This window comes from Sander vitreus, chromosome 19 (genome assembly GCF_031162955.1).
Source record: "Sander vitreus isolate 19-12246 chromosome 19, sanVit1, whole genome shotgun sequence".
NCBI lineage: Eukaryota > Metazoa > Chordata > Actinopteri > Perciformes > Percidae > Sander > Sander vitreus.
In genome coordinates this window covers 18,025,078-18,045,058 of record NC_135873.1, presented here as the reverse complement: position 1 = coordinate 18,045,058, position 19,981 = coordinate 18,025,078, and the positions used below count along the sequence as shown (strand labels likewise).

Genomic DNA, 19,981 nt, shown 5'->3' with positions numbered 1-19,981 from the left:
CATTGCCCTGACTCATTTCCTGGTTCTCCTTTTCCATAAACAACATGAAATCAAGGAGATGACTTTTCCTGCTACAGATTTCACATCAGAAAGCACAGGGGAGACACTTTGTTTCTCCCATTATGACTCTAAATTTGCTACTAGCTCAAAAACTAATCACCGTCACTCTCTCAATCGCTCTACCACACACTCCCCACACATGCCAGCTCTGCTATCCTCTTAAAGAGATAGACACACACACCAACGCACAAGTATAAACTTCCGGCTACTTACATGGGCTACGGCGAAAGCTCTGCGTGGAGCCTCCGCAGAACCATAAATCACGCTTTATCATCAACTCTGCAGTTCCCCCTCAGCTCATTGTTTTGGTTCTCCAGAATGCAATGTTATTCTTAACCTCATTATCAACCACTGTACACGACCTGCTCATTGCCAAACAGCAGACAGACACAGTTAGAGACTAACTGGTGAACACAGTAGCATCTAAAGTGACAGATACCTTTCTCAGGAGGTGGTGGAGACCAAACCAGAGCTGAAAGGAGAGGGAATATTGGACTTCATTCACGTGTACACAAACACGACTGAATGCTAATGTTGCTCTGTGTCTGCTGGCTGTAGAAATATACAAATATTTCCTAACATAAGGAACTTAATAAGGTGATAATATGTCAATACGTTTTGTTAATGGTTTGTTCCAATGCAGCAACGTCGTAAAAAAGAAGAAAGAAAAATCAATGAATGCAGCTAAAGAAAGGACTTCAGTATTTTTTGTATAATTACAATGGTCTTTGCATATTACCATATTTTTTCATTAGATGTGTTTTTATATGTATTCCTTCTCATATGTTTACTTTAATCATAGTCTATTTTGTCAATTAAAATGCTTCAGTAGGCACAAGGGACAAATACCTAAAATATGTACAGAAAGACATTGTCTCTACAGTATGCGACTGTAGTATTAGTTTGGCTAAACTGTGGCCACAAGAGTCAATTACATGGTGATGGAAAATGTAATGTGACAGTAAGTAGAGACAAGTCCTAAAGTCAGTGAACAGGTCAGGGCTGTCAGTTTTAAGTTTGCTAACATTAGCCACTATAAGCTACTGGTCATAACAGACTGTAGCAACAAAGAAAAGTGTTTTGAGTTGATTAAAGGTGCGTTATATTGCTTATGAATTCAACTTTTCTTTCATCAGAGGAAGATAGTGTTATTTCTTCTTTCAAAGGTACATGGTCTTACTTTAACATCCACTTAGAAACATACATAACACAAATAATACAACTGCATAGAGACAACACATACAATTATAATTGATGCACATTAATGCTTTTCTGAAAACATTGTATCCAGATTGTTGATTACTTTATGATGATCACTACCTATATAAGGTTTTCCTGTTGTTTCCTTTGTCACTGCAACTAACAACTACTGTATGGATAATAAAAAGCTAACAAATGTAACCAAGTTTCCCAGTTTCTTTGTTAAAGAGACAGTTGCGTTTAGAGGTGTGGCACCAACATACTGGACTGTAAAGAAAAGACCGTCACACACATATACCTTACAGTACATGCTCAAGGTCCGTGGGCAAAATCTGGCCCCTCGCAAATTCTGATCTGGCCCATGTATCAATTTAGGTTCACAGTAACTTTTGGCCTGCCTAGTTGTGCACCAAACCAAAAAGACAGAAAACTGTTTTCAAACTGTAATTACGTGACACTCAAAGCAGAATTTGACACATTTGCCAACGTTGGGACTCAGAAATTCCCCCAGAAGCAGAGGGTTTTAATATTGAGGCTGTGAAACAGGTTGCTGTGTGGTAGCTGCTTTTAAAAATTGTAATATTTGTTTTGCTTGATTTGCTAAACTTTATGATGGCTAAGGAAGTTTTTTTCCTGACTTTTTAAGGGCTTTATGTCAGACAAACTGTAGAGGGAGAAAGCGATATGAGACATGCAATAATAAAGTCAAAGATATTTGACTTTTTCAAAATAAAAGCATGTCAATAAAGTATAAATGTCTGGTTCTTAATGTGATTCTTATTTTCCAGTGTGGCCCTTTGTGGAATTGAGTTTGACACCCCTGCCTTACAGAGAAACGTCCCTGTTATTATTCAACCTTCTTTACATAAACTGGTCCACTGGCACTGTTTGTACCTGCACTGTGTCTCAAAGGCAGGTCCACAATGTATATCAGGTCTGTAGATACATGTATTATTTACAAGAGGTCCCGTCCTTAGCTTCATTTATCAGACCAGTATATAGATCTATCACTACTGTCCAGTCATTTTATGAAAAAAGGTTGAACAAATTGCAACAGAAGCAAACTCAACTGATTTTGTATCCTCAATATGTCCTGAGTAAGGAAAAAAAATCCCCGACATTAAGTCTTTTACTGTTATATGTCAACAAGATTCAACAAGACATTTCACCTGGCTATACCCAATGTTTAGATCTGTTGTGGTATTTATGCAAATTACCACATACGTAATTAGATTATGTACCCATGTTTGCCCATGTTAACAAACAATTTCAAAAAACTGGTAATATATTTTTTGTTTGTTTTGATGTAAGTAATCAACTCAGTAATTTTCATGGTGATATCTAAAGGTTAAAATCCATCCATCCATCCATCCATCTTCATCCGCTTATCCGTGGTCGGGTCGCGGGGGTAGCAGCTCCAGCAGGGGACCCCAAACTTCCCTTTCCCGGGCCACATTAACCAGCTCCGACTGGGGGATCCCGAGGCGTTCCCAGGCCAGGTTAGAGATATAATCCCTCCACCTAGTCCTGGGTCTCCCCCGAGGCCTCCTCCCAGCTGGACGTGCCTGGAACACCTCCCTAGGGAGGCGCCCAGGGGGCATCCTTACCAGATGCCCGAACCACCTCAACTGGCTCCTTTCGACGCAAAGGAGCAGCGGCTCTACTCCGAGCTCCTCACGGATAACTGAGCTTCTCACCCTATCTCTAAGGGAGACGCCAGCTACCCTCCTGAGGAAACCCATTTCGGCCGCTTGTACCCTGGATCTTGTTCTTTCGGTCATGACCCAGCCTTCATGACCATAGGTGAGGGTAGGAACAAAAACTGACCGATAGATTGAGAGCTTTGCCTTCTGGCTCAGCTCTCTTTTCGTCACAACGGTGCGATAAATTGAATGTAATACCGCACCTGCTGTGCCGATTCTCCGACCAATCTCCCGCTCCATTGTCCCCTCACTCGCGAACAAGACCCCAAGGTACTTGAACTCCTTCACTTGGGGTAAGGACTCATTCCCTACCTGGAGAAGGCACTCCATCGGTTTCCTGCTGAGAACCATGGCCTCCGATTTAGAGGTGCTGATCCTCATCCCAGCCGCTTCACACTCGGCTGCGAACCGATCCAGTGAGTGCTGAAGGTCACAGGCCGATGATGCCATCAGGACCACATCATCTGCAAAAAGCAGCGATGAGATCCCCAGCCCACCGAACTGCAACCCCTCTCCACCCCGACTACGCCTCGATATCCTGTCCATAAATACTACAAACAGGATTGGTGACAAAGCGCAGCTCTGGCGGAGGCCAACTCTCACCTGAAACGAGTCCGACTTACTGCCGAGAACCCGGACACAGCTCTCGCTTTGGTCGTACAGAGATTGGATGGCCCTGAGAAGGGACCCCCTCACCCCGTACTCCCGCAGAACCTCCCACAGTATTTCCCGGGGCACCCGGTCATACGCCTTCTCCAGATCCACAAAACACATGTAGACTGGTTGGGCATACTCCCAGGCTCCCTCCAGGATCCTTGCAAGAGTAAAGATCTGGTCCGTTGTTCCACGACCAGGGACGGAATCCGCATTGTTCCTCTTCAACCTGAGATTCGACTATCGACCGAACCCCTCCTTTCCAGCACCTTGGAGTAGACTTTACCGGGAGGCTGAGAAGTGTGATACCCCTGTAATTGGCACACACCCTCTGGTCCCCCCTTTTTAAAAAAGGGGAACCACCACCCCGGTCTGCCACTCCTTAGGCACCGTCCCAGACTTCCACGCAATGTTGAAGAGGCGTGTCAACCAAGACAACCCCCTCCACACCCAGAGCTTTAAGCATTTCTGGGACGGATCTCATCAATTCCTGGGGCTTTGCCACTGTGGAGTTGTTTAACTACCTCAGCAACCTCCACCAGGGAAATTGATGCCAATCCCCCCTCATCCTCCAGCTCTGCCTCTACCATAGAGGGCGTATTAGTCGGATTTAGGAGTTCCTCAAAGTGCTCCTTCCACCGCCCTATTACCTCCTCAGTTGAGGTCAACAGCGTCCCCATCCTTACTGTACACAGCTTGGATGGTTCCCCGCTCCCCCCTCCTGAGGTGGCGAACGGTTTTCCAGAAGCACCTTGGTGCCGACCGAAAGTCCTTCTCCATGTCTTCTCCGAACTTCTCCCACACACGCTGCTTTGCCTCTTTCACGGCAGAGGCTGCAGCCCTTCGGGCCCCTTCGGTACCTTGCAACTGCCTCCGGAGTCGTCTGGGATAACATATCCCGGAAAGACTCCTTCTTCAGTCGGACGGCTTCCCTGACCACCGGTGTCCACCACGGTGTTCGTGGGTTACCGCCCCTTGAGGCACCTAAGACCCTAAGACCACAGCTCCTCACCGCAGCTTCAGCAATGGAAACTTTGAACATTGTCCACTCGGGTTCAATGCCCCCAGCCTCCACAGGGATGCACGAAAAGCTCTGCCGGAGGTGTGAGTTGAAAGTCTGTCGGACAGGGGCCTCCTCCAGACGTTCCCAATTTACCCGCACTACCCGTTTGGGCTTACCAGGTCTGTCCAGAGTCTTCCCCCACCCCCTGACCCAACTCTCCACCAGATGGTGATCGGTTGACAGCTCCGCCCCTCTCTTCACCCGAGTGTCCAAAACATATGGCCTCAGATCAGATGAAACGATTATAAAATCGATCATTGACCTTTGGCCTAGGGTGCTCTGGTACCAAGTACACTTATGAGCATCCCTATGTTCGAACATGGTGTTCGTTATAGACAATCCATGACTAGCACAGAAGTCCAACAACAAACAACCACTCTGGTTTAGATCAGGGAGGCCGTTCCTCCCAATCACGCCTCTCCATGTGTCTCCATCATTACCCACGTGCGCGTTGAAGGTTAAAATGTTTACCCTATTCATGTGAGAAAAAGAATGAATAGGCTGAATGGGTCTTTTTTTAAACTTTCCCCTAATGGGATTCTTCTGGGCTTTTTTTTTTTCCTTACACAGGACATATTGAGGATACAAAATCAGTTGAGTTTGCTTCTGTTGCAATTTGTTCAACCTTTTTTCATAAAATGACTGGACAGTAGTGATTTGTTCAAGGTTGACCCCCATTTTGGCTTAAAATGACTATTTCTGTGACAGAAAACAATGTTTCACGTACACTACAAAACAATCTTGTTTTATTTGTTACACAATGCACAAATATTAAACATACATGATGATTAATGATTTCGGATTTTATTCCTGGAGAGATGTTGGACCTGTGCACATTTCTGCTGAACAGCTTTAATAAAGTTAATGTACATTCCTGTTCAGTTTGAAAAAGGCATTTCTATCGCACATTATCTACATGACTGTTATGTGGCACCACAGTTAATTAAGAAGGAAATAAAAGTTGAGTTTTGCAGGCTCCACTCCCTCATATCTTCAGCTCATCTGCCCAGTGGCTCTGTGGGAGATCAGAGAACAAATCAGTACAGCACAAACTAAGTTCACTTGTAATACATCAGTTCTTAAAATCAATATTTAGTTATGGTCTTTAGTACAGAAGGAAACTGTGCATGTAATTTCCTTTGAATTCCTAAACAGGCTTTTTAATTTTAAAAAGTAATAAAAGCTTTAGGACACAGACAGAAGACATTCCAATATCCAACGTACAGAGCATTAAAGCAGACATATTTGTACATCTTCTAACCTGTGATGCAGACGGTGTGATCTCCTCCAGGTCTCCGAAGCAACAGTGTTTATGGCGGACGAGACTCCCCCACAGCACAGAGCGACGACAGGCCGGACAATCCCCCTCCACTGGCAGGAGGTGGGATGGCTGTGACTTCAGGAAATGTTTAGCGAGGCAGATCACATGAGAGCTCATTCCACAGGATGGGTGGAAACAGCTCAGCTTTTCTGACACCTGAGGAAAAGACGGCCTGTTAGGTCTCGTTACTGCCTACAACCAGAAAGTCAGTTTACAAGGATTTTTCCAGGTGAAAGATACTGGGAGTACAATGGTTTAACCGTGAGGCAAAAGTCAAATGAAATGTGTAATTATTGGTAATGCTGCATTCATGTGGTGTACATACTCAAAATGTGTCGCAGATTGGGAAAAATCACATGAATGTCGCCTCAAGTTGAAACAAAAACTCAGAAAGTCTGCAAATGTTTGGCTACACATCTTGCCAAGTTGGTGTCACATTACGCAATAAGATGGCCAACAAAAGTAATTTTATTTTAACTAATTTAATTTTTAGGTTAATGGTAAGAAATTTGTTCAACTCGTGAAATAGAAACAAAAGCTGTTAGGGAGCTTCGATGTTGTATTTTGTGCTATTTGACCGCAAACATTGGCATGCTAACATGCTACATTTGATCAACTTTTAGTATTGTTAAAATAACGGCTCTACATGATGGGAAAATCCTTATTTGCTTTCTTTCTGAGATGTTACGTTCAGATGGCTATTAACCTCATTTATGTGTATTAAGTACAGAGCTGGAATCAGAATGGGGTTAGCCTACCTTAGCATAAAGACTGGAAGCAAGGGGAAACAGCTAGCCTGGCTCTGTCCAAAGTGAAAAAGTACACCTAACAACGCCTAACAATCTGATTTATTCACGTCTTATGTAATATGTTTAATATGTAGGCTACACAAACAAATGTATGTAATGTGTAATCATAACAATTTGTGGTTTTAGGTGGAGTTATGTGTTGGAACTATTTATGTAGCAACAGTTAGGTGCAGTGACTGTGTGCAGCTCCCTGGTGTCTTGCTGTCACACTGAGGTTGCCAGGTTTGGTGCCATCATACCAGTATTGAGACCAAAAACAAATCCTGTGCTCACCAACTGTATCTGGCAACCCACATTATAGCCGGACACACTGCACAGAAGTACTGTGTGGATGGATACACTGTTGTTCATAGCTTATTTTACACTAGGAGTTCTCCTTATACTTTTTATTAAGGGAATAGTTCAACATTTTGGGAAATATCCTCAACCTGTACATAAACAGAGTATAACATTTTAAAACAGAACGGAACAAAATCCCCTTTAATATCTAAAGAGTATCTACCTTGACCAGCCCTTTACAGAGAAAACACCTGGATGTCTCCTCCTCCTCATCCTCTTCCTCCTCCTCCTTCTCCTCCTTCTCCTCCTCTCCTTCAGACTGCAGCGGCAGCTTCTTCTTCTTGGCTCGCACACTCCCAAAAGCGATGGGGATGTGCAGCGGAGGCTGCAGATGGGGCTCAAAGTCCATCCTGTACTCCTGTTTGAGCCAGCGGGCCGTCAGCGGAAGTCTGTTCCAAGGCGCCACCCGCAGCATGTTGGAGACGACGCGCCAGTGGAACTGCAGGCTCGACTCTTTCTTGGAGCGCCGAGAGACGTGGGAGAGACGCCTGGAGGAGTGAGGGTGCTGCCACGCCCACTCAAACTGACAAATATAATGATGATGCTTAGATTATTCACAGATGAAAGCATACTGGAAAAATCAGGTCCAATAGGACTATAGGGATATTTAATACTACATGGAACTGTATTAAAGAAAAACAGTATTAAAATAATAAGAATTGCCAGTTAAGTCAAATAAATATTATTGAAACTGATGTTCTTTAAGACAATACAGTACTAGTAATCTGCTTGGAATTAATATTTGTATAGATTTATTGAACATATGTCAGTACTTTTTATGTTTTAAAATAAAAAATGTAATTGTCCACAATTACATTTTTAGCAGCCTGACATCTCCAGGTGAGTTGAAGTCTGGAGAGCAACAAGAAACCCTAATGAGTCACTGAATCATTGTTTGTAGCGTAGACTGCAGAATAACCAATTAAAACCTTGTCTTTTAATTCTCTGTGCCAAAGAGCTAGTGAAACCAAAACTAACTTAATAATGTTGTTTATTTGGTGGTTCTGTAGAATCTGAGTGGGAAGATGCTACAATTGAGGTTATCTGGTCTTGCTATTTTGCATCAGTAACAAATAACCTGCTTCATGTAGAAGCTAAAGTTGGGAATAGTGTCCGGCGGCTGAGGCAGGAGTACAATCCCAATAACAGTAATCAAGCAATGAATTGCCTCTTTTATGATAAATAATTGCTGTACAAATGTATCATTGAGTGGGTGGGTATGGAGGTTTGGACCTAGCCTGGCTCTGCCCTCCTACGTACTTCCGCTCAATTTTCATTTACCTTCAGTACTCCGTCTGGGTTCGCAGTATATTCTTGGTTTTCTCTGGCCACATATTTGGCGGTCCAATCAGCGAACAGAGGGAGTGGCTGAGAACGATGACGGTAGGACGTGCACGAGAAAGATGCGAGCTAAGCCATTCGGTCCGTTGTGGCAACGCTGCAGAATATCCAGAAGTTAAAGCCCGAGCAAGAACAATATTTGATGAGTTGTGTTGGTGGCCATGATGTTGTGGCCCTCCTCCCCACGGGGTTCGGGAAAAGTTAGATTTCCCAGCTCGCTCAGTTAGTGGTGAAGGAGTTGGCTAAGGCTAACGCTAGCGATGCTAATGCTAAATATAAGCCGATAGTTGTCGGTCTCCCTTCTTGTTTCACATGCGCATGACATACGTCACGACCAAACGTTAGTGATTGGTTATGGCAGATCCAGAGTGGCTCTGGGCAGATCCAGTAGTTTTAAACTTCAACAGAGTACCCGCCTTCAAGGAAGTTAACACTTGTCAATGGAGAGAGGCCAGACTCTCTGTACAAATGAAATGTACCAGAGTCTGGTAGGACCAGGCTAGTTTAGAGCGTCAAACTCTGAAAGAATTTCAGAGCGAAGAGATGAGTTAACTCCTTTTTGAGCAAATATTTCCAGGAACCGTCGAGCCACAGATCTAAACTTAAGACCGAACCTTGGAACTAAAGTCCCTTTGTCCATTCCTGTTTGCTCCTGAAGAACCATCAAGATCAGGAAATAAGACAACAACTAACCAAATGGCAGCGTTCGAGGAGGATTTTAACACATGAGAAACCAACAACACAGACCAGTTGTTTGTAATTTAAAGTGAAGTGACTGATGTTTTCAGAGAATGTAATGAATGGATACAAAAGGTGACCAAAAACTCCCCAGTGTCTGTTTCTATGCTAGACAATCTGCTGAGTGTTGCTTCAGAATCAGAACATAATGAAACAATCAGCTAATAAAGTTGTTTCTCACATTCACTTAACGTTAGTCCTCACAACCGCCAATGACTGTCTCTAGTAGTAGACTATTAGGGAAACCAACAACACAACTTTGTTTATACATAAACGTTACAATAACCAGTGGTGGAATGTAACAAAGTAAATTTACTCAAGTACTGTACTTAAGTACAAATTAGAAGTACTTTACTTGAGTCTTTTCACGCCACTTTCTACTTCTACTCCGCTACATGTCAGAAAGAAATATTGTACTTTTTACTCCACTACATTCATCTGTTACAGCTTTAGATACTAGTTATTTTACAAAATTAAGATTTTTGAAAACAAAACACATGTAGTTTATACAATACAATGTTTTGTTATAAATTAAACTACCCAACAATATAACGGCCTACAAGTCCGCAGAAATAATTAGACCATTAAACACTTAGTTGATTGACAGAACTGTTTTGATCATTTCCAGTTTCTAAAATGTGAGTTTTTTTCTGCATTAGGGTTGCACGATTAATTTAGACATTTTTAAACATATGTAAAGTTACAAAAGTTATGGGAAAACGCATCAAAATAGATTCATAACAAATAAAACAAGTTTTCTTACAACACAAGGTTCATTTCAAATGACATATTGGACTGGTACAACATGAATAAATAAATAATGACCATGTCTACAGAACAGGACATGTTTTACTGGTTGGACAGTATAAAATAAATAAATAAATAAAGAATACAGGACATGTTTTACTGGTTGGACAGTATAAAAACAATAAATAAAGAGCATATCTACTGAACAGGACATATTAGAAACAATGAAAAATAAATATATAAAAATATTGCATACTTAGCGACACTTTCAATATAATATTGCACCACGTGATATCGCCATAACGATATTGAGTCGATATATCATGCACCCCTATTCTGCATCGAGTACTTCTAATACTTTAAGTACATTTTCCTGATGATACTTACATACTTTTACTCAAGTAACACTTTCAATGCAGGACAACAATTTTTTTTTTTTTTTTTACAGTGTGGTATTAGTATTTTTACTTAAGTTAAGATCTGAAAACTTCTTCCACCACTGCTGTCCACCCATGTCCTATTATTAATTCTGTAACCAGTTGTGGCAGCTGTTTGGCCAGGAAGCAACATGCAGCACTCTAAACTCTGCCCTGATAGTTCCTGTTTAATTGGCTTTGGAAAATGACCAAATTTAGAGCACTTACCCGAAGGGCAGCAATATCAGAGGGAAAGCCATGTATGATGAGGACCATCTCCCTGAACAAAACAAGGAATATATGCAGAATGTCACTGATTATGTAATTACACAATGTCCATCATGTTGTATTGCACAGTAACGTTGGTCGTACCACGGTCCTCTTCCACTGGTTCTCTTGGCTCCCCCTCTGTGCCGTCCAGCGTTGTGCTGTCCGATCCTGCGCTCAGGGTTCACAGTGAAACCGATGTAAATACGGCCTTTAAATTTAGGATTCGTGCAGTACAGCATGTACACGCCAAAGAAGCTTTCTACCTCAACAACCATTGTAAAAGAAATAAGCAGTGTGTTATCATTTAGCTCCTTGATTAAACAATTCTTTAACGTTAGAGCATGAATGTAATTAGCTAACGTTAAGCAACTACAAGCATGACATTAGCTGAGTTGTGGTAATGCTGCCACTCGAAGGCAGATATCTTAAACATTTTCACGCAAAGTTACCTAGCAAATAGCATCTAAGCGTTAGCATGTAAACCATGTAAACAACTGTCTTAGTAGCCTATAGAAGTGCCCGATAAAATGTGTTTCAAAAGGACTCAATGTTTCACGCCGCGAGGCAAATAAATCGCTCACATCATAAATAACAACTTATTGATATGGCTACATCTCAAACTGAGTCGTTTCGAAACATATATGTTCGTTTATATGAATCACTATTAACATGTAGTTCGTCTTTCTGTAAGGACCCCTAAAAATGTGATTCGCTGCTTTAAAAATGATGTCCCGCCTATAATGTGAATATACGGCAGCTGATTGGCCATAGTTGCATATTAGTGACGCTCACCCCATCACGGACGGTGACTGGAATTAGCAAAAAACGAACACCGTTTAGCGTCTATTACACAGCCTTTGGTAATGATAACATTCTAAATCAAAGCTTCATTTTAAAACTGTGCTGCAACAGTGTTTTTAAGAGATATAGACATTTAAATAAAACCTACGTAAATAAAGCCATAGTACTTCCGGTGTCAGCATGTCTAACCCCTCTGATAGACTCAATTAGATATCTATACAAATTTAGCCCCACTGCAACTGATATACTAACGTTACAGTATATGTTTTGTTCACGCAGACATGGCTATTACAGCTGGTCACATCAGGGATAAACTTATAAAGGAGCTCGCGGCAGTGCACGTGGTAGGTTTCTGGTTATTTGTATTACATGTTCCTAGCTTGTGTGCTGTAACTTAGTGGGCAGAAACACTCGGCAAACTCCATTTAAATACCTTTCAATTATTAACATTACGTTACTTATCTGCAAAATTATAAACCTGGTAGAAAATAACTGAGAGGTTTTAGATATATTTATTATAATTATAACTATTTATAGCACATTCACCAGGCTACAATTTTCCTCATGCGACCGCACTCCACTGTGCAGATTTATGTTAGCCAGAGTGTTTGAAGAGGAGCGACTGACCTATTTATACAGGCTTTATACCTATTTAAATAGACACTGTTTCATTGAGTGCAGGCTGATATTTGATGTGAATGCCACGCAGCTGTACATCAGTTATGGCCAACAAATAAAGCACCACTACATTGAATGATTTTTGATTGGAGTTTGGTTCAGCTGTGCGATGCGTGGTGCTAAGCAGGCCCCCAGCTAATAAAACAACTAAACAAGGTACAATATTAACAGTCCCTGGTCTTGTTGGTTTAGAGGACTCACTCAGACTAGAATAAGGCAGATATAGTATAGAAAACGAGCCTGGTAGCAAGATAAAGCACACCATGATCATACATACAGTAATTCATTATCAGCAGCATGACATGACTGTTGGCTGTAACTTGTATCTTGTCTACTACAGGATGTGGAGGATACATCACCCAACCGATGTGCTGCCAGCTACAAAGTCCTGGTGGTGTCATCCCAGTTTGAGGGCAAACCACTGTTACAGAGACACAGGTATTACACTGTACTACTATCACATATTGCATGTCTGCAGTATGGGTTGTTCTCAGATCTTTGGTAGTGGTTTAGTTCAAAAGACATTCCAAGTCGGGGCAGGCCAGAATATTTTAAGAAATGTTCATTTGCAAATAGAGTGATTTCTGATAGAAAGTCACACAGTAAATTATCAAACTGATAAGGTTTTATTTATGGTTTTATTAACTTAACTAACCACATAATTGTATCAATATAGCTTATTATAAAATAATAATTTATGATATAGCAGCTATGCTACATGATGACATCCCCTAAGATCTGCAAGATCTAAGAACACTGCACATCATACCATGAGATCCTGTAGCTCCAGTACAGCACATTGCATAGTAAATACTATTGTATAACATCTTAATATCACAGGAAAGCGCTGTGTGAGTTGAGCCAATTTGTAAGTTGTCTTGTGAAAATTTTCTGAGAATAACTGTGTATTCTGTGCCATAAAATCAATCTGATCTGTTGCAACTACTAGTTGGATTTTTAACTGCTGCCCCAGCAAGAGGTAACTTTTAATGGCACGTCCCTAAGGGATATTTTGGCATCAGTAATCTCCAGACTTTGTGGAATATGTACGGAATTAAACGACCAAAAAAAGAAGTTTTGGCATTTTAATAATTGCAAATGACAAAAAAAGAAGTTTGCAATTATTAAAATGCCAAAATTTGTTTTATTTATTTAGGGAAATTACAATTTACACTCTGTTGTTATTACACACAGGCCTGAAATACACACACACATCCTTTTACATGCACTAATGGAGAGATGTTAGAGTGGGCGGGCTGTGACTGCAGAACTGAGCAGCTCGGTGCCTTGCTCAACCAGGAGGTGAATTGGCACCTTGGTCCATACGGGGACTTGAATTAGTGACCCTCTGGTTCCCAACCCAAAGCCCTATGGACTGAGCTACTGCCACCCCTAAAGGTGTATTAGGTCCCACATGCTGTGCTTTCTTTAAATGTTGAAGGATGTGTACGTCTATTGGTAGAATGCTTGTATAAATGTGTCTGGGAAAAACTAAATTCATTGAGTGTGCAGAAGATCGGTTCTCATATGGCAGTTACTGCTGATAACACCATGGGACATCGTGGGTCAGGACAGCACCAAAGCCAAAGTTTGATTTAAAGGACAATTCCGGCACAAAATGAACCTAGGGGTTATAACATATGTGTACTGAGTCAACTGTTCTCTGATATGTTTTCATGCTAATCGAATGCGTCTCTAGCTTGAAACAAGCTAGCGCAAACCAGTGGTCAGTGTTGGGGAAGTTACTTTTAAAAAGTAGTGTTTGCTCGTTACTCGTTACTTCTTAAAAAAGTAATCCGTTACTTTACTTAGTTACCCCCTATGGAAAGTAACTTTTTACGTTACTCGTTACTTTTACGTTACTTTTTAAAACTCTGTCAGAGACTGAAGTTAATCATACAAAAACTATCTTTGGGGTGTTTGGATAGCTCAGTTGGTAGAGCGGGCACCCATATATAGAGATTTACTCCACAACGCAGCGGGCAGGGATCGAATCTGACCTGCGGCCCTTTGCTGCATGTAATTCCCCCCTTTCATGACTTCTGCTGTCCTATCCAAATAAAGGCTGAAAATGGCCAAAAAAATGATCTTTAAAAAAAACAAAAACCTATCTTTGACCATGAAGCCAATCTATGGTTTATCAGTGTCTGAACTACACTGCAGACTGGATTCTCTACTCACAGAGTGACGGCTGATTCATTATGAACGAGTCCAACGTGAGTTGAATGCACATCAGCTGGTCATTGGCGTTACACGGTGTTAAGGCCGTTACGGACCAACCAGAAGGCCGACCGTTGGCAGAAAAGGCAGTTGGGCTGACTGAGCATGTCAGGTCGGCCAAAATGAAGGCCGACACTCCTCCAACGGACGACGGCACGGAACACACCGAACAGACTCAAGTCACTGTGACCTCGCCCGACTGTCCAACGACCGATTATCGGTCCGGTGTGTAGCTGCCTTTAGTGTATGTAATGTCTGTATCGACTTGTACCGGTCGCGCAGCCTCAATGGTCGTCAATGTCGTAGACACATGCAGCCTATTTTCTGGAAATCCTTGCATGTCCGTGAGACCGACACAAGTCCACAGCGGTCGGCTGCGTGTAGCCTATGTATGAGCCCATATCCACGGCATCCATCTGTGAGGTTGCCAGCTTTGTGTCTGCATGACATGCTCTGTTTGTAGGATGGCCGATTTAACCGCCAGTCCTCAGCGATGTATTGGCATGTGTCACGTAGCTGTCTGCTCAGAGCGCCGTCCAGTAAAAAGCCATGAAGCTTAAAACACTCTCAAATGTTAGCGTTGGCTGCAGCATTGCTCTGCTACCAGCCTCTGTCACGTACCGTGTGGAGCTTGTGAGCGCGGAGCTTAGAAGGCAATGTCACTGTCAAATCTGTCCCTGGGAAAAGTAACGTTGCCCCGAATTGAAAAAGGAACTATGTTTCGTTACCAAATTTTTTAGTAGTAGTGCTACTAGTAGCTAGCTAGTAGTTACACTACTTTTACCTGAAAAAGTAGTTACCCCTAACCCTGCCGGTGGTTAGCTGCTAACGCTAGCTTTCGGGGCAGAGGGTAAATCGCTATTTCTATACCACTAACGAGGGTCAAAATAGCACCACACTTCAACGGTAGCATAATGAGGGTCCATACATGTAAACCGAAGCATTGAGAACTTTGTAAGTGTACAGACTGTTTAAACAGTCATGACCAGTCGAACGACGAATGTCATGCAACCAGTAACCAGTAACATAGCTAGCTCAAATACAGCATTTGTCGTTCGACTGATCGTGACCCAAAATGGCGCCCGCATGTAAACATGACTGCTACTTTCTTTATAAACTATCTTTTTAATAAACTGTCTGTACACTTATAAAGCTAGAGACGCATTCGTAGCATGAAAACAGATTCCAGAGAACGGTCGACTTGGTACACATATGTTATTAACTCCTAGGTTCATTTTGCGCCGGAATTGTCCTTTAACAAGTAAAGATCTGTCACAAATGCACATTATCAACATGAGAACTACACGGCTCCTGGATGTAAAGGGTTCCTTTGGCTGTTGTACATACAACTGTACAATCCTAACTTGTGGTTGTGTGTTAACAGGATGGTGAATACGTGCCTAGCCGAGGAGCTGAAAGAGATCCACGCTTTTGAACAGAAGACCCTCACACCAGAACAGTGGGAGAAACAGAAATCACAATGACACACACACACACACACACACACACACACACACGTTATATCACACTCACATCAGTTTCAAATTTCTACTATAAAACAGGCCTTATGCTCTGATATATAGAAAGAATACAAGTGCTCTCTGTAAATCAGCAGTATTGATATGAAGCAATGGAATGTTCTGGTGGCAATAAAACACTTTGATGATGTATTTTGTCATTGTTTCCTGTAAGTCATTTTTTTTTTAATCAAGAGAAAGTCAGTGAATATTGGATACATATTTTATATATTTGCCACTTTGAAACAGTATTGTTGCAAATTGCATTCTCCACTCTGATAAATTCATATTTCATAGTGACTTAAGCATCAAAACTAAAAGCCAGAATGACAAGCAATATAGCCAAAAGTTTATTGAGAATTTTTTACAAATTGAGGGCCTAAACCCTTTGGTTTCCTATGCTGTAAAAAGCCCCACATTTGTGATTTTTGATATTGGGCTATATTAAATAAAGATATAAAAATGACTACTAAATGGACCTTGAGGTAAGCTTTATTATTATTATTATTATTATTATTATTATTATTATATTTTTACATATACAACAACTGTAGCCTCTAGAAATCCCTATCAGGGCTATGTGTACAGTCTGGATCAACGAAAACGTTGGTTTGTTCCACCAGATGTCCCTCGCCCTTGTTTCTTTCGGGGAAAAAACAGCAACCCTAGCTACACGCTGAATTTTGCAGTATTTTTATTTTTTTCTAAGATTTTTTGGGGGGGCATTTTTAGGCCTTTATTGACAGGAAAGCTGAAGACATGAAAGGGGAGAGAGAGGGGGAATGACATGCAGCAAAGGGCAGGTCGGAGTCGTATCCGGGTCCGCTGCGTCAACGAGTAAATCTCTATATATAGGTGCCCGCTCTACCAATTGAGCTATCTGGGTGCCCAATATTGCAGGTTTTGAAGAAAATTTGGAAGGTGCAACAAGGCAGGCTTGCTTGGTTCCTTCTGTGAATGATTGAAAAGATTTACAAATAATATTTTTAACGTTACGGCATCTACTATTTAACTGGGACATTTTGGGACCGATTGTGGTAAGATTACTGTGGACAAAGTAACATCCCATGTTACACAGGGCAATACACTAGTAAGGGCAAATTACGTTTAACCATGTATGGGGCAAATTTAAATAGCTCAACTGTATTGTGTGAACAGTTAACTTTTTTTCAAATGTTCCACCAAAACAAGTTCCTTCCCGAGACTATTTTGCAGAGCTACTGTTGCTGCGTCGCCCAAGACAATTGTGAGTGGTCTGGCAATGCAAGACTACTATGTGTATAACAGATGAACAGGTCTGTAATCAAGTGAACATGTAAAGAATGGGCATTGAATAGAAATGAGATGAATACATTTAAAATACAAAACACTGTAGAGCACAATATGTCTATTCCCGAGTGCACATGCATATTTTGTGTGTGTGTGTGTGTGTGTGTGTGTGTGTGTGTGTGTGTGTGTGTGTTGAAGTCTAAATGAAGTCTCACAAAGCTCAAAGGGCTCATGAGGTGTTAATAAGACCAGGCAGACCCCCTGCCTGTTTTTCAGGCTCACACATTACAGCCATGTGCTTTGATCAGTCAATGTGTTGTTTTTGTTAGGGCAAACGCACATTAGCCATGTGTGATGCAGCATGTAGAGCAGAATAGTGGGAAAATATAAATATCAAATGATAACATTTAGTGGAAGTGAAATGTTTTTATACAATTATATAATCCTAAAAATGTCTTTTGTTTAAGAACATTCCATGCATAGCTTTTTACATAACAGTACATAATAACATACAATGTGTGTGTGTGTGTGTGTGTGTGTGTGTGTGTGTGTGTGTGTGTGTGTGTTTCATGACATCTACATTTTACAGAGCATTGGGCATCCATCTAAGCAAGAGTGTGTTTAGAGTGTTGACCAGCTGAAATCCATTTGACTTGTATTTGTGACTAAACCATTAATAAGCATGTATTCCAACTAAAATGGACTATGAAAGTGGAGACGTTTTTCATGGTATGTCATGCTAGGTATTCTTTTGACAAGAAAATATTAATTCAGGGTCCACTGGCAAGCTTTTTCAGGAGTTTTCAACCACAGCTCACAGTCTTCATCAGTTAAAGGAGTTTGCTCAGTAGTATGGAGAGTATGGAACTTTGGTCATCACTAGTGATTTGCCCATAGAAAACATGCCTTTTTGGAATGGCCCAATTGCTTGGTATTGCTGCTTGCAGCTTTCTTGAGAACTGCTCATCCAAACAACTTGAAACTTGACACTGCGCTTTCTTGGGTCCTGAAATAATATACCTGCCATGACATAGTTGGATCCCCTAGCAATGCTAGACAATGTACTTCAATTCCAGCCATTGGTCCCCCCACTTTCCGCCCCTGGCCTGATTTGGCGTATTTGGGACCAGGCTATTAATGGGAACAAAAGCGTTCATTCCGAAAGTTACATTGCTGATTCTTGAAATGGTGGAGTTTGCTACAATGTAACATCTCGGGTCTCTCTTTCTTCATCTGTAGCGAGCAGAGAAAGCTGTACCCAGCATGCTGTTCTGCGGTGAAACAGTAATAGGGTTCCCGCTCAATACACTACACAGTGTGTACACAACGCACTACTAATAAATGTCCCGTAGAGCTCCAGAGCTCTCATTCAGATTCAGATTTTCGAAAGACAGATGCACAGACAGATATTTCTTCCTTTAGAGTTAGATGTGATAAGAGGTGGGTGTTTCTGTGGAGATTATAACCCTGTCTGTCTGTTCAAGAATGGCCTGTCAGGATTTGCAAGGTGTGGACCCAAAAATGCAGAGACGAGGAGGTAATGGAAGATATAGAAGATGTATTAAAGTAACGGCTTACAAACAAAGGGAGTCCTGAGGCAGGCAAAAGGTGTAGACGCATGTAGGCAAAAGAGTTCCAAAAACACTCTGCGAACTGCGAGACATCAGAAGCAACAAACACAATGATCTGATAACAGACAAAGGCAAGAAAAAGCACAGAGACTAAATACATGAGGTAACGAGGATAGTAATGAGGGACAGGTGACATGAGGGCTGAGCAGGTGAGACACATCACAAAGGCAGGAAAATACAAGGCAAGAAGTAAAACAAGACATGACACAGGAGAAACAGACACTACAAAGTAAAACAGGACACTGAAGCATGAAAACACACAAGAATGGAACTAGGAAACCAAAACACAGAACAAACACGGGTAAAACATAACCATGAACAAATAACAGGGAAATAGTAACACACAGGAAATTAATTGACAAAATAAAACAGGGAAAACCACAAACATGACATGGCCTCCCTGATCTGGAGTAAGTAATGGTGGTCTTGGTGGAATTATGTTTTACTGTAGGAGAAAACATGTTTCACTTGTTATACCTTTGAGTGAGTCACGTTGTACATAAAGAAGTACCTTCTTGTGTATGACACGTTCAGGTGTCAACATATCATTTACATCCCCAGATTTATAGCGTGGCTGAATGCTGGTTCAACTGAATGCTAATTTGATTTTATCCTTCGGTGAACCGGAGACAGAAACAGAGTGAAAGCATCAAGTGTGTAAAGATTACTTCCACCACTTACCCTCCACAGGCCCGATAATGGAAGAGCCGACATGGGGGAGAGTGTATGTCTTTGTCTGGGTGTGATGGGAATGAGTTTATTCCCTGATCAGGACAGCTTGTCTCTTTTTTAGGGTAAGAGAATATGACATTAGCCTTGTAATTTATACCATAGCAGTTTCTCCTTGAGAGCTGTGAGTAACAAAAGGAGAAACAAAACAGAATCATGCCCCCAGAAATGAGCTTTTCCAAAATGGCCTCCGGAGTGTGATGACGTTTATAAAATAAAGCTTGTATCACTGTAGCGCATCATCATTTCCATCATTCATTTATTGAACAAATTGAACATTGAATTGAATATAAAAGTTACACTTTAAAGGGTGGTTTTCAGCTGCTATTTTCTTTCAACAAACACAAAAAATGTCTGAGTGTCTTTCGCAATGTCTTTATTGTGCAAGTTGATAAAAAAAATTATAAATTGTGCAGTCCTAGTAGACGTAGTCTATAATGGTCTTCTCCAGGAAGAACTGTTTGCCTCTGTTTTG

The 19,981-nt window shown here is 41.4% G+C and overlaps 2 protein-coding genes across 3 annotated transcripts; one reads left to right on the top strand and one right to left on the bottom strand.

Annotated features, from left to right (window-relative positions):
• Positions 1-5,404: 5,404 nt before the first annotated feature.
• slx1b (SLX1 homolog B, structure-specific endonuclease subunit) lies at positions 5,405-11,293 on the bottom strand. The gene is made up of 5 exons (XM_078276381.1): positions 10,764-11,293; positions 10,620-10,671; positions 7,313-7,672; positions 5,942-6,157; positions 5,405-5,695 (listed from the first exon to the last, which is right to left on the bottom strand). Exons 1-5 carry the CDS (start codon positions 10,934-10,936, stop codon positions 5,666-5,668), a joined length of 831 nt encoding a protein of 276 aa, XP_078132507.1. The 5' UTR covers positions 10,937-11,293; the 3' UTR covers positions 5,405-5,665.
• A 140-nt stretch (positions 11,294-11,433) lies between these two features.
• Positions 11,434-16,036, top strand: LOC144534505 (bolA-like protein 2). 2 transcript variants are annotated; one of them, XM_078276474.1, is made up of 4 exons: positions 11,434-11,521; positions 11,742-11,806; positions 12,481-12,578; positions 15,745-16,036. In XM_078276474.1, the coding sequence occupies exons 2-4, from the start codon at positions 11,744-11,746 to the stop codon at positions 15,842-15,844; spliced, it is 261 nt and encodes an 86-aa protein (XP_078132600.1). In that variant the 5' UTR covers positions 11,434-11,521; positions 11,742-11,743; the 3' UTR covers positions 15,845-16,036. The 2 variants fall into 2 exon arrangements, with proteins under 2 accessions (XP_078132600.1, XP_078132601.1); XM_078276475.1 differs by lacking the exon at positions 11,434-11,521 and having other exon boundaries at positions 11,535-11,806.
• Positions 16,037-19,981: the final 3,945 nt, after the last annotated feature.